The sequence below is a fragment of the Moschus berezovskii genome, chromosome 10 (genome assembly GCF_049115385.1).
Source record: "Moschus berezovskii isolate FMDL1 chromosome 10, NW_MosBer_1.0, whole genome shotgun sequence".
Classification (NCBI taxonomy): Eukaryota; Metazoa; Chordata; class Mammalia; order Artiodactyla; family Moschidae; genus Moschus; species Moschus berezovskii.
This window is the reverse complement of record NC_142469.1, coordinates 69,039,817-69,055,821: the sequence shown is the minus strand read 5'-3', so window position 1 is coordinate 69,055,821 and position 16,005 is coordinate 69,039,817. Positions and strand designations below refer to the sequence as shown.

The window sequence follows — 16,005 nt, the reverse complement described above, 5'->3', positions numbered from 1 at the left end:
ATAGTTCAAGATGCTAATTCAAAAGGATAAAAGGTTTGTTGTGTCTCCTGCTACTCCTAATTCTTAGGATGTTCCAGTCATGAGGTAGGTGATTTGGCATTCAATTTTGGGCTTCCCTTGTGGCTCAGCTGGTAAAGAATCCTCCTGCAATGCAGGAGACCTGGGTTCAATCCCTGGGTTGGGAAGTGCCCCTGGAGAAGGGAAAGGCTACCCACTCCAGTATCCTGGCCTGGAGAATTCCAAGGACTGTATAGTCCATGGGGTCACAAAGAGTCCGACTTGACTGAGCAACTTTCTCTTCACTTTATGAATGAATTAGGATTCCCAGTATTAAAAAAAGAACTTTATTTTCAAATGTGAGAATCTTTTTTCATTGCTAATGAGTTAGGAATTATGGGGACATTCTCAGTTTTATAACTGAACTAAGAGGGTTGTTGTTTCAGAAGGATTGTAAATGCAAACTTAGGAAGTGAAATTTGTGATAAAGTTAATGACATTTGTTGATCACTTGCTATGTGCCATACATGATACTTGAGATGCATGCTATCTATTAATCTTCACAGCAGTTTCATTCAGTTTCATTAAGTTTAAGTGCTGTTTTGATCTCTTATTTTATATTGTGATATGAAAGATCAGAGAAGTTAAATAACCTCCAAATTTGCCTGGCCATTACATGATTTTATACTCATGTCTTAGCTACTAGTGTTTATGTTTTTTCTGCTGTTCTCTACAGCTCATTTCACACACACACACAGCCACAATGCTTGGGAGGGGTTATCTTCATAGATTGGCTATTGCAAAATTTGAGAAAACAAACCTCAGTTTTAAAATTACTAAATTCACAAATCTACAATGATGAGTGTAAATTAAGGTAACATTTCTTGCTTGCTTCTTCACAGACCGAAGGAGCTGGACTTGCCACTTGTATAGAGCTGTGCGTAAAAGCTCTTCGCCTGGAATCTACAGAAAATACTGAAGTGAAAATATCTATCTGCAAGACCATTTCATGCTTGTTGCCTGATGATCTGGAAGTTAAACGTGCTTGTCAACTGAGTGAATTTCTTATTGAGCCTACAGTAGATGCATATTATGCTGTGGAAATGTTGTATAACCAGCCAGACCAGAAATATGATGAAGAGAATCTTCCAATACCAAATTCCCTACGCTGTGAGCTCTTACTTGTATTGAAAACTCAGTGGCCCTTTGATCCAGAATTCTGGGATTGGAAAACTTTAAAACGACAGTGTCTTGCATTAATGGGAGAAGAAGCATCCATTGTGTCTTCAATAGATGAATTAAATGACAGTGAGGTTTATGAGAAAGTAGCAGACTACCCGGAAGATAGTAAAGACACTTCTGTGAATGGTGGAATTGGTGCTAATTCTGGCCTTCTTAGAGACATTTGTGATGAAAAGCAGAAAAAGAGAGAGATAAAACAATTAAGAGAGAGGGGATTTATATCGGCTCGGTTCAGGAATTGGCAAGCCTACATGCAGTATTGTGTGCTATGTGACAAAGAGTTCCTTGGTCATCGAATAGTACGGCATGCTCAAAAACATTACAAAGATGGGATTTACAGTTGCCCCATATGTGCAAAGAACTTTAATTCTAAAGAAACTTTTGTCCCTCACGTCACGTTGCATGTTAAACAATCAAGTAAAGAGAGACTGGCAGCTATGAAACCATTAAGAAGGTTGGGAAGGCCTCCTAAGATCACAACTACCAATGAGAATCAGAAGATAAATGTTGTGGCCAAGCAGGAGCAGCGGCCGATCAAGAAGAACAGTCTCTATTCCACAGACTTCATAGTGTTTAATGACAATGATGGCTCAGATGATGAAACTGATGACAAAGACAAATCTTACGAGCCAGAGGTGATCCCAGTCCAGAAACCAGTACCTGTTAATGAGTTCAATTGCCCTGTCACTTTTTGTAAAAAGGGCTTTAAGTACTTTAAAAATTTAATTGCTCACGTAAAGGGACATAAGGATAATGAAGATGCCAAGCGCTTTCTTGAAATGCAAAGCAAAAAAGTTATTTGCCAGTACTGTAGGCGGCATTTTGTAAGTGTTACTCATCTCAATGATCACTTACAAATGCACTGTGGCAGTAAACCATACATTTGTATACAAATGAAATGTAAGGCCGGTTTTAACAGTTACGCGGAGCTCTTAACCCACCGAAAGGAACATCAAGTCTTCAGAGCAAAGTGCATGTTTCCTAAATGTGGCCGAATTTTTTCAGAAGCTTATTTACTCTATGACCATGAAGCACAGCATTATAATACCTACACGTGTAAGTTCATAGGTTGTGGTAAAGTTTACCGTTCTCAGAGTGAGCTTGAAAAGCATCTGGAAGATCACAGTACTCCTGAAAAAGTGCTTCCTCCTGAAGACCAGCTTAATTCAGCCAGAGATTCTGTTCAGCCTTCCAGAGTAAATCAGAGTGCAGAAGGGAACGCCGAGAAAGAAAAATCCATGCTTCCTTCCGAAAATAGTGTTGAAAACACCATCCCAGCTGATAGAGGTGGTGCTTGGGATAAAAGCAAGGCAGAATCACCTGTGACCAAACAAGAGCAGATTTCTGCTTCAGAGCTTGGACAGGCTGATGGACCACTGCCAAATGGTTTGGGAAACGCTGCTCCCACTTCTCTGCTTCAGGCCAGTGAAGTAGCTGTGTCCATTAAGGTGTCCCTCAATCAGGGGATCGAGGAGAACTTTGGAAAGCAAGAAAACTCAACAGTGGAAAGCACTGGTGAATCACTGGTCACAAACTTACATACACCAGTTGAAAATGCTTGTAATGATATGTGTCACACAGATTTCCAAGAGAGAAAGGAACAGGATTGTTTTAATGAAACCCAGATTACTCAGAATTCTTTAGTGGCCTCAGAAGCCCTCAAGATAGACGGCATAACCACACAAAACTTAGAAAGACAAGTGAGCAACCTGATGACCTTTTCTGTGCAAAACCAGGCAGCGTTTCAAAACAGTTTACCAACTCCTAAGTTTGAATGTGGAGGTAATGTTAAAACGTCATCCAGTCTTTATAATTTACCTCTGAAAACTCTGGAAACTATCACGTTTGTTCCACCACAGCCCAACCTCAGTAATTCTTTAGGAACTCCATCAGTGCCTCCAAAAGCACCAGTTCAGAAATTCAGTTGCCAGGTTGAGGGATGTACTCGATCCTACAACTCTTCACAGAGTATTGGGAAACACATGAAGACGGCACACCCCGACCAGTATGCAGCATTCAAAATGCAACGCAAAATCAAAAGGGGTCAGAAAGCTAACAATTTAAATACACCAAATAATGGGAAGTTTGTTTATTTTTTGCCATCGCAGGTGAGCAGCTCTAATGCATTTTTTACACCACAGACCAAAGCCAGTGGGACTCCTGCCTGTTCTAATCAGTTGCAGCACGTCTCATCATCCATTTTCCCAGCTCATTTAGCAAGTGTGTCAACTCCACTGTTGCCCTCGGTGGAAAGTGTCATAAATCCAAATATACCTTCTCAGGATAAAAATGAACAAGGTGGTGGTCTGTTATGTTCCCAGATGGAGAATTTATCTAGCACCACCTTGCCAGCACAAATGGAAGACCTAACCAAAACGGTTTTGCCTTTGAATATCGACAGTGGCTCAGATCCTTTCCTTCCGTTACCTGCAGAAAGCAGCTCAGTGTCTCTCTTCCCTTCACCAGCAGACAGTGGGACTAACTCTGTTTTCTCCCAACTGGAAAATAATACAAATCATTTTTCTTCACAGATTGAAGGAAATACCAATTCCTCCTTTCTAAAGGGAGGGAATGGTGAGAATGCAGTTTTTCCTTCACAAGTCAGTGTTGCAAATGACTTCAGTGGCACCGGTGCCCAACAGCCTGGTCCGGAAAAAGTGAAAAAAGACCGTGGGCGGGGCCCAAATGGGAAGGAAAGAAAACCCAAGCACAACAAAAGGGCTAAATGGCCAGCAATCATCAGAGATGGGAAATTTATCTGTAGCAGGTGTTACAGGGCTTTCACTAACCCCAGATCTCTGGGTGGACACTTGTCTAAGCGATCTTACTGTAAACCACTGGATGGAGCAGAAATTGCTCAAGAACTTCTACAGAATAACGGGCAGCCTTCTCTTCTTGCCAGCATGATTCTCTCCACAAATGCAGTAAACTTGCAGCAGCCACAACAGTCTACATTCAGCCCAGAAGCGTGTTTTAAAGATCCATCATTCCTGCAACTTCTTGCTGCTGAAAACCGCTCCTCAACATTTTTACCAAATACATTTCCTCGGACTGGTGTGACTAGCTTTAATACAAGTGTTAGTCAAGAGGGGAGCGAAATCATCAAACAGGCTTTGGAAACTGCTGGCATTCCCAGTACATTTGAGGGTGCCGATGTGCTCTCTCACGTCCCCACAGGTTGCGTCTCTGACGCAGCACAAGTAAATACAACAGTGATGCCAAATCCACCTGTGCCAACTCTGCTGCAGACAGTGTGCCACCCAAGCCCCCTGCTGACAGACCAGAATGGGACACCAAACCCCAAAACTTCCTCCCTTGAGGAATGTAGCAGTTTGCCTGTTTTTCCAACAAACGACTTACTACTAAAGACTGTTGAAAATGGTTTGTGTTCTAGTTCATTCCCTAATTCTAGCGGGCCATCACAAAATTTCACCAGTAGCAGTTCACGTGTTTCAGTTATAAGTGGTCCTCAGAACACAAGGTCTGGTCATTTAAATAAGAAGGGAAACAGTGCTTCTAAGAGAAGAAAGAAAGTTACTCCTCCACTAATTGCCCCTAATACTCCCCAAAACTTGGTAACGAGTGACTTAACAGCAATGGGACTTATAGCAAAGAGTATTGAGATACCAACTACTAACCTTCATTCCACTGTAATTCCCAATTGTGAACCTCAGGGTTTGGTGGAAAATCTAACACAGAAATTAAATAATGTTGACAATCAGTTGTTTATGACTGATGTGAAAGAAAACTTCAAAAGCAGTCTTGAATCCCATACAGTGTTAGCTCCTTTAACATTAAAAACTGAAAATGGTGATTCCCAAATGATGGCTTTGAATTCATGCACACCAATAAATTCTGATTTGCAGATCTCTGAAGACAATGTTATACAAAACTTTGAAAAGACTCTTGAAATTATTAAAAGTGCTATGAATTCTCAAATACTTGAGGTAAAAAATGGATCTCAGGGTATTGGTGAAACATCACAGAATGCTCAAATAAATTATAATATTCAGCTTCCTTCAGTAAACACTGTACAAAATAACAAGTTATCTGAGTCATCTCAGTTTTCCTCCTTCATAGGTGTAATGCCAACAAAAAGTAACATTCCTCAGTCTGAAGTATTACATAAGGAGGATCAAATACAGGAGATTTTAGAAGGCTTACAGAGATTAAAATTAGAAAATGACCTGTCCACTCCAGCACCCCAGTGTGTACTGATAAATACATCAGTGACACTGACTCCCACTCCTGTGAAATCAATTCCAAATGTCACAGTTGTTCAGCCAGTTTCTGAAATTATAAGCAACATTCAGTTTAATGACAGAGTTAATAAACCCTTTGTGTGTCAAAACCAAGGCTGTAATTACAGTGCTATGACAAAAGATGCACTGTTTAAGCACTACGGTAAAATTCATCAGTACACTCCAGAAATGATTCTTGAAATTAAGAAGAATCAGTTGAAATTTGCACCATTTAAATGTGTAGTACCTACATGTACAAAGACATTTACAAGAAATTCTAATCTTCGGGCACACTGTCAGTTGGTACATCATTTTACAACAGAAGAAATGGTCAAATTAAAAATAAAAAGACCTTATGGAAGAAAGTCTCAGAGTGAAAATTCATCAGCCCCACGAATTACACAAGTAAAAAGACAGCTAGCTCTGACAGAGGAAAATAAAAGGGAATTCCAGCCTGCTTTAGAATTGGGAGCAATGAAAGAAAATATCCTCAGTAATATAGCAGTGATCCCAGAAAAACAACTTCTAGAAAAAAAAAGTCCTGAAAAAACAGAAAGTTCTTCTCAAGTGATTGCAATTACTTCAGAACAATGTAATACAAATCCTCTCACAAATGTGCAAACCAAAGGACGGAAAGTTAGGAGACATAAAAAAGAAAAGGAGGAAAGGAAACGCAAGAAGCCAGTTTCTCAGTCTCCTGAGTTTCCCACAAGATACAGTCCCTACAGACCTTATCGCTGTGTTCATCAGGGTTGCTTTGCCGCTTTCACAATACAGCAGAACTTAATTCTGCATTACCAGGCTGTGCACAAATCAGATCTACCTGCATTTTCTGCAGAGGTTGAAGAGGAGAGTGAAGCTGGTAAAGAGAGTGAAGAAATTGAAACGAAACAAACTGTGAAAGAATTTCGATGTCAGGTGAGTGACTGTTCTCGAATTTTCCAAGCAATTACTGGCCTAATACAACACTACATGAAGCTTCACGAGATGTCGCCTGAAGAAATTGAAAGTATGACCGCTTCTGTGGATGTTGGGAAATTTCCATGTGATCAGTCAGAGTGTAAATCTTCATTTACCACATATTTGAACTATGTTGTTCATCTTGAGGCAGACCATGGAATCGGGGCCAGGGGAAGTAAAACTGAAGAAGATGGCATATACAAGTGTGACTGTGAAGGCTGTGACCGAATATATGCAACCCGGTCTAATCTCCTCCGACACATTTTTAATAAGCATAATGACAAACATAAAGCTCATCTTATTCGGCCACGAAGATTAACACCTGGTCAGGAAAATATATCAAGCAAAGCAAACCAAGAAAAGACAAAGTCTAAACACCGGGGGACAAAATACAGATCTGGAAGGGAAGGAGTCAAAATGCCTAAGACCAAACGAAAGAAAAAAAATAATTTGGAAAACAAGACTGCAAAGATTGTGCAGATTGAAGAAAATAAGCCTTACTCTCTGAAACGTGGGAAGCATGTATATTCTATAAAGGCTAGAAATGATGCCTTGTCTGAGTGTACAAGCAGGTTTGTCACCCAGTATCCATGTATGATAAAGGGGTGTACATCGGTTGTTACAAGTGAAAGCAATATAATCAGACATTATAAATGCCATAAATTATCTAAGGCATTTACATCACAACACCGCAATCTCCTCATTGTCTTCAAACGGTGTTGCAGCTCACAATTAAAGGAACCTTCTGAGCAAGAAGTTGAAAAGAGTGGTGCGAAGGATTCTGACACAAGTGTATCAGAGAGCAATGATAATGCAACAATAGCTGTAGTTCCACAGAAGGAAGTTATAAAAAATGAAAAAGATGAAGTGGATGAACTAACAGAATTATTTATTACCAAATTAATAAATGAAGACAACACAAGTGTGGAGACCCAGCCTCAGACCTCTTCAAATGTAAGTAATGATTTTAAGGAAAATAACCCCTGCCAGTCAGAAAAACAAAAAGCGAGTAATTTGAAGAGAGTTAAAGAAAAAAATGTCTCCCAAAATAAAAAGAGAAAAGTTGAAAAAGCAGAACCAGCACCAGCAGTTGAATTAAGTAGTATACATAAGGAAGAAGAAACTGCTGTTGCAATTCAAACCACTGAGGAGCACCCTGCATCTTTTGACTGGAGCTCATTTAAACCAATGGGATTTGAGGTATCATTTCTCAAATTCCTGGAGGAGTCTGCAGTGAAACAGAAGAAGAATACTGACAAAGATCATCCCAATAGTGGGAGTAAAAAAGGATCCCATTCAAATTCAAGAAAAAATATCGACAAGACTGCTGTGACTAGTGGAAATCATATATGTTCTTGTAAAGAAAGTGAAACTTTTGTACAGTTTGCCAATCCAACACAGCTTCAGTGCAGTGATAATGTAAAAATTGTTTTAGACAAGACTCTGAAGGATTGTACTGAGCTTGTCTTAAAGCAGCTTCAGGAAATGAAACCTACCGTCAGTCTGAAAAAACTTGAAGTACGTTCAAATGATCCAGATGTGTCTGTTATGAAAGACATCAGTATGGGCAAAGCCACAGGGAGAGGGCAGTACTGATAACTGATGTGCTATAAATACATTATTTACAGTTTTATTTTAAATAGGAAGCCATCAAGCATGCTAAAATTGTGAATCTTTTTCGTTATTTTTTGTTGTTGCTGACATGAATTAACCTGGCCAAAAAAGAAAAAAAAAAAACATGACATTTTGTCATGTAAAACTTTTTTTTATCCCTATGGGACTTGAGGAACAGAATCCATACTTCAGTTACTGTAAATAGTTGAGCTAAACCTCAAATTTCTATCAGCCAGTTGCCCTTTTCATGAACTAAACTGAGTTATCTGTGTGATTGATTTGTCTCACCAGGTCACTGCTCATGTGTAACAGTACTCTTTGTTTGTAGATACCTTTTTTTGTATATATTTATTATTGTAAATCATCTGCTGCCACCAGCAGTGTGTAAGTCTAAACTATTAAATGACACATTTATATTTGGAATTTTAATTTTTAACCAAGTGATCAAGTTTTTTAAATTGTTCTTTTATTGTTTTAAATTAAGAATTTTTTGAACTAAAAACTAGAAACTCTGCCATAGTTCATTGATTTTTTTACATAAAGCATTTATTTAGAAGATGATCTCCAAAAAAAATTTACTTTTCACAAAATAGGCACATTATATCAACTTGCTCTGCTTTGTAAATTTACCTTCCAGGATATTTTGGGTGGTATACATGTGAAATTAAAGCAGATTCTTTAGCAATTTCCTACAGCTACAATTTTTTTTTTCAAAGCTTTCAATTGGATATAGTTACTATGATTCCATGAAATATAATGGAAATGTGAATAAAGGATTTCCTACATCAAAGATTTTAAACATTTGGTATTTAAAAAAAAATCCTTTGTGAATGTGATAGAAACTAGTAGTGTGGAGCAGTGTAAATATTTGAGGTGGTGATTTGTGAAGTAGCCCAGTATTGCCTTAAATAAAATCACATTTCATTTCTTGTTTTATACATGTGATCTTATAAAGGTTTTGTTCCCCCCCCTCCATTTTCTGAGATTTATAGATTGGTGTATAGCTTTAAACTGTATAAACTTTTGTGGACAGATTTTTTTAAACATTTTTATAAATCTTAAAATTGGTATCATCAAAGTGAGCCCATCTTGTGTTTATAAAATGCAAGAGTTCCTTAAACATTTATAATTACATAGATAAAACACTTTCTATAAGGAAGTTGGATGTTTTGATTTTACTGTTTATAGATGTTAGATTGTACAGATTTGTCTGTATTTTCTTGCCATATCTAATGATACTTTTTTCATTAGATTGGTCTTCCAGAGCAGTATTAGTTGTTATAATTTGATTATTCAGTATATAGTTAGCTCTTATAGTTTAGCTTTATTCACCATATTTATACTGTGGATTTACGGCCAGAGATAGAGGTTATTTCAGGAGAGTTTATGAACCTTCCTTTGAAGTCCAACTAAAATCAGTACTGGAAACAAAACATCCTCTCAAATTTACTTTTGTTTCTGTTTGCCATGAATAGTAGCATTGATTTTTGACTTTGTTATAAACCAGTTACATTCACAATATTATTTGCCTGAGATATTGATGATATTGTGAAATGAAAATGTGTATATTCCCTGTGAAACATCAGACTTGCAGGCAAAATGAAGCACTTAATATTAACTGAAATTGCTGGTACTCTGAATAAATAAGCATGGTCAAGGAGTGAATTATTTTCTTTTGGGAAATATTTTTTTAAGTTTTATTATTAAAGTATTATAGTTGTATTTTTAGGGCCGAATGGGGTATATGGAATAGTTGGTTTCACCTCCTTAAGGTTTATTACCAATATGCATAAAACTTGACACATTAAAATCTCTACCCTTTGGTAAGCCCACTGTTATTTATTAAAATAAAAATTGTTCTTATGGGTGATTAATACATGTTTTTTTCTAAATAATAACTTAACTTTGAGTAATTTTAATATTAAATTTTTGTCAACAACTGAATGTTTCCGTACAGTTTTCTTAGAAGTTGACTTAACTCTTAAAGGTAGGCATTTGGCAAACTGCTGTATACTACAGCAGCAAATAGGTTTATTTCTTATGAATGTAGTGATGACCCTGTTAAAGGAAAATGCCAATGTATTGGGGCTTTTCTTTTGCTCATTAGCTTAAGAAAATTAACCACTAGACGTTTCTGTAATTGTTCTCCTACGTGTCGGGGGGGAGATTTGCCAACATTGAGTTAATTTTTTTTATATTCCAGGTACTGTATGCTAAAACTAATTATGGAATAGGGCTTTTTAGCATGGAACAGAAAAATCAAATTATGGTATAAAATAAATAATGAATTTATAGAACAACAGCATGTTGGTAAAATTTGGTACGGAATGTAATGCCTAAGTATTAAAAAAGAATCAAAAAGTACATATTTTCATTGGTATACTTTTCCTCAATCCCTGATCTTTGAGATATTTTCTTTCCACGGTGTAAATTTGCTTAAGGTTTCATCGTTTGAAAAATGGATTTTTTTTCCCTCTTCTAAACCCAGAGAATATGAATCTTACCAGTCAGAACATGTTATTAAAAACACATCGAGTTAAGTGAAATGTAACGTTTTGAGAATTTTTCAGCAATGTCAAATTCAGTCAGCATAAGTAAATTATTTTTTTTAACTGCTGGACAGAGGGTTTAACAGGGCAAATTTTGATCAGGTAAGCAAACACAGTTGCTATAGCTATTAAAATTACGTAAAAGCTAGAGATATTAAGGCGGAAATGCTCTGTTTTCAGGGAGAAAGATAAGTGGATATGAGTGTTTATAGAAAGATGAGTCTTGAAAGATGAATGAGAGGTCAGCAACTGGTCAGAGGGGAAAAGGAAATTCTAGGCTGTAGGTCGGGAGTAGTATAGTGCATTTGCAGTATTAAGGTGGTCAGTGTGAAAAGATAGGGAGTTGGAGAAGCTGAACCGAAGAGGCAGATGGGCCAGGTCATAAGGTTCTTGTATGCTGTGTTATCTTCACCGTGTTTTGATTTTTAAGTGCTTACTGAATGTGTTTATGTTGAACAATTAGGTACCAATCTTAGAAAGGCAGTTGGCACAGTATAGAGGATAGGTCGGATAAGTTGGAAGTTAAAAGTTGGGAAACTTGAAATAGTTCAGGCAAAAATTAGTGGGTAGTGTGTGTGATGTCAGTGGGTTGGAAGGTGATGGCAGTGATCAGAGTTTTCTAAACTGTATTCAGTTCAGTCGCTCAGTCGTGTCCGACTGCTTGCGACCCCATGAACCACAGCACGCCAGGCCTCCCTGTCCATCACCAACTCCCAGAGTTTACTCAAACTCATGTCCATCGAGTCGGTGATGCCATCCAGCCATCTCTAGATCTTCCTTTAAAGAACCCAGTGTGTGTCTTAGCATGTGGAATTTTGTTTGTACAGAAAAGATGTTAAAGTGGGAATTTTTCAGACTTCAATGATGATGAAATATAAGATTGACTATAGTTCCCTATGCTATACAGTAAACCTTTGTTGCATATGTATTTTTTAATTAGAAATCTAACATTCTGTTCATAGTCTAGTAGAATCAAAATGTCATTTTTTTAGGCAAAATATATTTTCCTAATATATATAATGCATTTATATATATATGTATACAAAAGCTTTCCTACTACACTTGATAAAGACTTGAGAAAGATCATAAACAAGAGATGGAAAAGTTGGAAAACAAACTGAAATGGGAGCACTGAATATGAAATAGAAAAAGTAAAACTAGATAAAAGTAAAAGATCATTGTGTAGTCCAGTTGTTTTTAAACATGACTTGCTCATTAGAAATATCTGGAGCTCTGGAGAAAAAAGCAATGCTTGAGCATTTGTATTTTTCAAAAAGTTTCAAGATAATTCTGATATTCATCTGGATTTTAAAAGGTGGTTACAGGTTTTTCTGTTATATCCTAGTTTTGGTGAAAATGTGCTGTGGTTAGTCGCTCAGTCGTGTTTGACTCTTTGCAACCCCATGGACTGTAGCCTGCCAGGCTCCTCTGTCCGTGGGATTCTCCAGGCAAGAACACTAGTGGGTTGCCATGCCCTCCTCCAGGGGATCTTCCCAACCCAGGAATTGAACCCGGGTCTCCTGCATTGTAGTCAAGTTCGTTACCATTTGAGCCACCACACAAGCATTTCAGTGAAAATACAGTTTAATTCTTTTTTTGTTGACCAATCATACAGTGGTATTAATAGTTACATAATTCACTAGAGTAAAAGACATTTATCAGTTTCACAGTCAATAGCCAGGCAAAAAAGATAATTGTAAGCCATAATGGGAACATGATTAACTTAATAATATAAAATAATTACATATAATTTGGGGAGTCTCAAACAGTCATCTGGTAAGTGAAGGTGCATACATGCACATGTTTTCATCCACCCAGCCACCTGTCTTTTGGTTGATGCATTTAATCCATTTACATTTAAGGTAATTATCCATATGTATGATCCTACTGAGTGAGTGAAACTCGCTCAGTCGTGTTCGACTCTTTGTGACCCCATGGACTATACAGTCCATGGAATTCTCCAGGCTAGAATACTGGAGTGGGTAGCCAGGGGATCTTCCCAACCCATGGATCAAACCCAGGTCTCCCACATTGCAGGTGAATTCTTTACCAGCTGAGACACAAAGGAAGCCCAATGATCCTACTACCGTTTTCTTAATTGTTTTGGGTTTACTTTCTGTAGGTCTTTTACTTCTCTTGTGTTTCCTGCCTGCCTAGAGAAGTTCCTTTAGCATTTGTTGTAAAGCTGGTTTGGTGGTGCTGAACTCTCTTAACATTTGCTTGCCTGGAAGGCTTTTGATTTCTCTGTCAAACCTGAACGAGAGTCTTGCTGGGTAGAATATTCTTGACTGTAGGTTCTTCCCTTTCATCACTTTTAATATATCATGTCATTCCCTTCTGGCTTGTAGAGTTTCTGTTGAACAATCAGCTGGTAGCCTGATGGGAGTTCCATTGTATGTCATTTGTCATTTTCCCCTTGTTTGTTATGTGTTGCTTTTAATATTTTATCTGTCTTTAATTTTTGTCAGTTTGATTACTATATGTCTCCATGTGTTCCTCCTTGGGACTATCTGTACTTGGGTCTATCCTGCTTGGGACTCTGTGCTTCCTGGACTTGGTTGATTATTTCTTTTTCTGTGTTCGGAAAGTTTTCAACTATTCAGTTCAGTTAAGTTGCTCAGTCATGTCTGACTCTCTATGACCCCATCAGCTGCAGCAACCAGGCTTCCTTGTCCATCACTAACGCCTGGAGCTTGCTCAAACTCATGTCCACCGAGTCAGTGATAGCATCCAACCATCTCATCCTCTGTCAACCCCTCCTCCTACCTTCAGTCTTCCACAGCATCAGGGTCTTTTCAAACAAATCAGCTCTTCGCATCAGGTGGCCAAAGTATTGGAGTTTCAGCATCAGTCCTTCCAATGAATATTCAGGACTAATTTTCTTTAGGATGGACTGGTTTGATCTCCTTGCAGCCCAAGGGACTCTCAAGAGTCTTCTCCAACACCACAGTTCAAAAGCATCAGTTCTTTGGCACTTAGCTTTCTTAATAGTCCAACTCTCACATCCATACATGACTACTGGAAAAACCATAGCCTTGACTAGATGGACCTTGGTTGGCAAAGTAATGTCTGCTTTTTAATAAGCTGTCTAGGTTGGTCATAACTTCTTCTAAGGAGCAAGCATCTTAATTTCATGGCTGCAGTCACCATCTGCAGTGATTTTGGAGCCCCCAAAAATAAAGTCTGCCACTGTTTCCACTATTTGACATGAAGTAATGGGATCAGATGCCATACGCTTAGTTTTCTAAATGTTGAGTTTTAAGCCATCTTTTTCACTCTCCTCTTTCACTTTCATCAAGAGCAGCCCACTCCAGTACTCTAAATCCCATGGATGGAGAAGTCTATGGGTTCACAAATGCGACTCGACTGAGTGATTTCACTTGCAGTGTTGTTGAGAGGTCTCTTAAGCTGTCTTCTGTATTCTTTTCTACAGCAGTGATTTCCACTATTCTGTCCTCCATGTCATTTATCTGTTCTGCTTCAGTTATTCTGCTTTTGATTTCTTCTAGTGTATTACTCATCTCTTGTTTGTTCTTTAGTTCTTCTAGGTCTTTCATAAACATGGCTTGCATCTTCTCAAGTCTTTGCCTCCATTCTTTTCCCGAGACCCTGGATTGTCTTCACTGTCACGATTCTGAATTCTTTTGGAAGGTTGCGCCTCTACTTCTTTAGTTGTTTTTCTCAGATTTTATCGTGTCCCTTCATCTGGGACATAACTTTCTGCTTTTTATCATGATTAATTTTCTCTACTTTGGTGGTTGTTTTAGCCACTGTGAGACTGTGCTCCTCCTTCTGACTGCCTTCTGATGGATGAGGCTAAGAGTCTTGTGTAAGCTTCCTTATGAGAGTGACTGGTGATGGGGGAAACTGGGTCTTGCTCTGGTGGGCAGGACCTTGCTCAGTGAAGCTTTAATAGAATTACCTGCTGATTGGTGAGGCTGCACTCCCTCCCTTGTAGTTGTTTGGCCTGAGGCAACCCAGCCCTGAGGCTTGCAGACTCAATGGCAGGGTTAATGGCGAGCTCCAAGAGGGTTTACACCAAGGGTGACCGTCCAGTGTTCCCATCCCTGTGGTGAGCCCATGCCGACCCACATGTCCTCAGGAGGCCCTCCAACACTAGCAGGTGTTTTGGTTCAGTTTCCAGTGGGGTCTCCTCTGTATCTTGGTGCACGTAACATTTTTTTGTGCCCTCCAGGACTGGAGTCTGTTTCTGCTAGTCCTCTGGAAGTCCTATAATCAAATCCCGCTGGCCCTCAGGGCAAGATTCCCTGAGAATTCCCAGTTCTTTTGTCGGATCCCCAGGCTGGGAAGCCTGGGGTTAAGAACCTTCACAACAGTGCAAGAACAACTTCAGTATTCTTGTTCTCCAGTCTGTGGGTCACCCACCTGGAAGGTGTGGGGTTGGATTTTGTCGTGATTGTGTCCCTCCTGCCATCTCCTTGCGGCCTCTGTCTTTGGGTATGGGCTGTCGTTTTCTGTTGGGTTCCAGCATCCTCCTGTCGATGGTTGGTCAGCAGCTAGTCGCAATTTTGGTCCTCTCGCAGAAGATGAGCATGCCTCCTCCACCATCTTGAACCAGAATCTTTCCAGACACTCACCCGATTTCCCATTTTCCTGATGCTTCCACATCCTCGAACACATTCTAAGCTTACCCACCCCCACCACCTCAAGCCGTTACACATTTTCTTTGGAATGCTTATTCCTCTGTTTTTATAAGCTCAGCTTAAATGGCAGCTCCTCAGAGAGCCACCCAGATCACTCTGTAGTGAAGTTTTATGTACTCATTTTCTATACCAGTGTGTTTAATGTTTGTATTTGTTGTTTATTATCTGCCTCCCAACCTACCACTCAGTGAACAAATTAATGACCCTGCTCATTAAACGTACCTCTCATTGCAGTGATCTTCCTGTAAATGGGAGCACTGTGCTTTGACACAATGAAAACCTGTATCACTTCCAAGTCTGGAATTAAAATTCCAACCACAAACTTTCCAGCTCATCTGCTTGAGCTCCCTCCACTAAAAAGTATTTCTGCGTCATCACAACTAACAGTTAATCCCACCACTTGATCACTCTTTACCAGTTCACTCCTGTCTTCATCTGGTCTGGCTTAGAGGCTAGATTCCACTTTACAGGTATCTTCAAACCATACCCCTGCAGTTGAATGGGAGAAAGTTATTTAAAAAGGCAGGTTAACTGTCTCAAATAGGCTTAAAACTACTTGGCAATTTTTAAATTTTCTGAGAAAAATGCAAAAATTTGATAGGAATTTTCTCAGCTTTTCGTTCCTAAATTTACAAACCCATCGATATCTGCACTCTCTTCTGCTTAGGAAAAGTCAATTCAATCCCTCCTCACCTCAAAACGTTGAATTGACTATTCTTGTTTCATCAGTCTTACTAG

The 16,005-nt window shown here is 38.9% G+C and overlaps 1 protein-coding gene across 5 annotated transcripts in view; it reads left to right on the top strand.

Moving 5' to 3' along the window:
- ZNF292 (zinc finger protein 292) overlaps positions 1-10,354 on the top strand; it is a 95,175-nt gene extending 84,821 nt beyond the window's left edge. For all 5 annotated transcript variants that reach the window (XM_055433772.2, XM_055433771.2, XM_088840729.1 and 2 more), the window contains one exon: positions 900-10,354. In XM_055433772.2, the coding sequence (XP_055289747.2) occupies positions 900-8,036 (7,137 nt within the window). In that variant the 3' untranslated portion in view covers positions 8,037-10,354. The remainder of the gene's footprint in view (positions 1-899) is intronic.
- Positions 10,355-16,005: the final 5,651 nt, after the last annotated feature.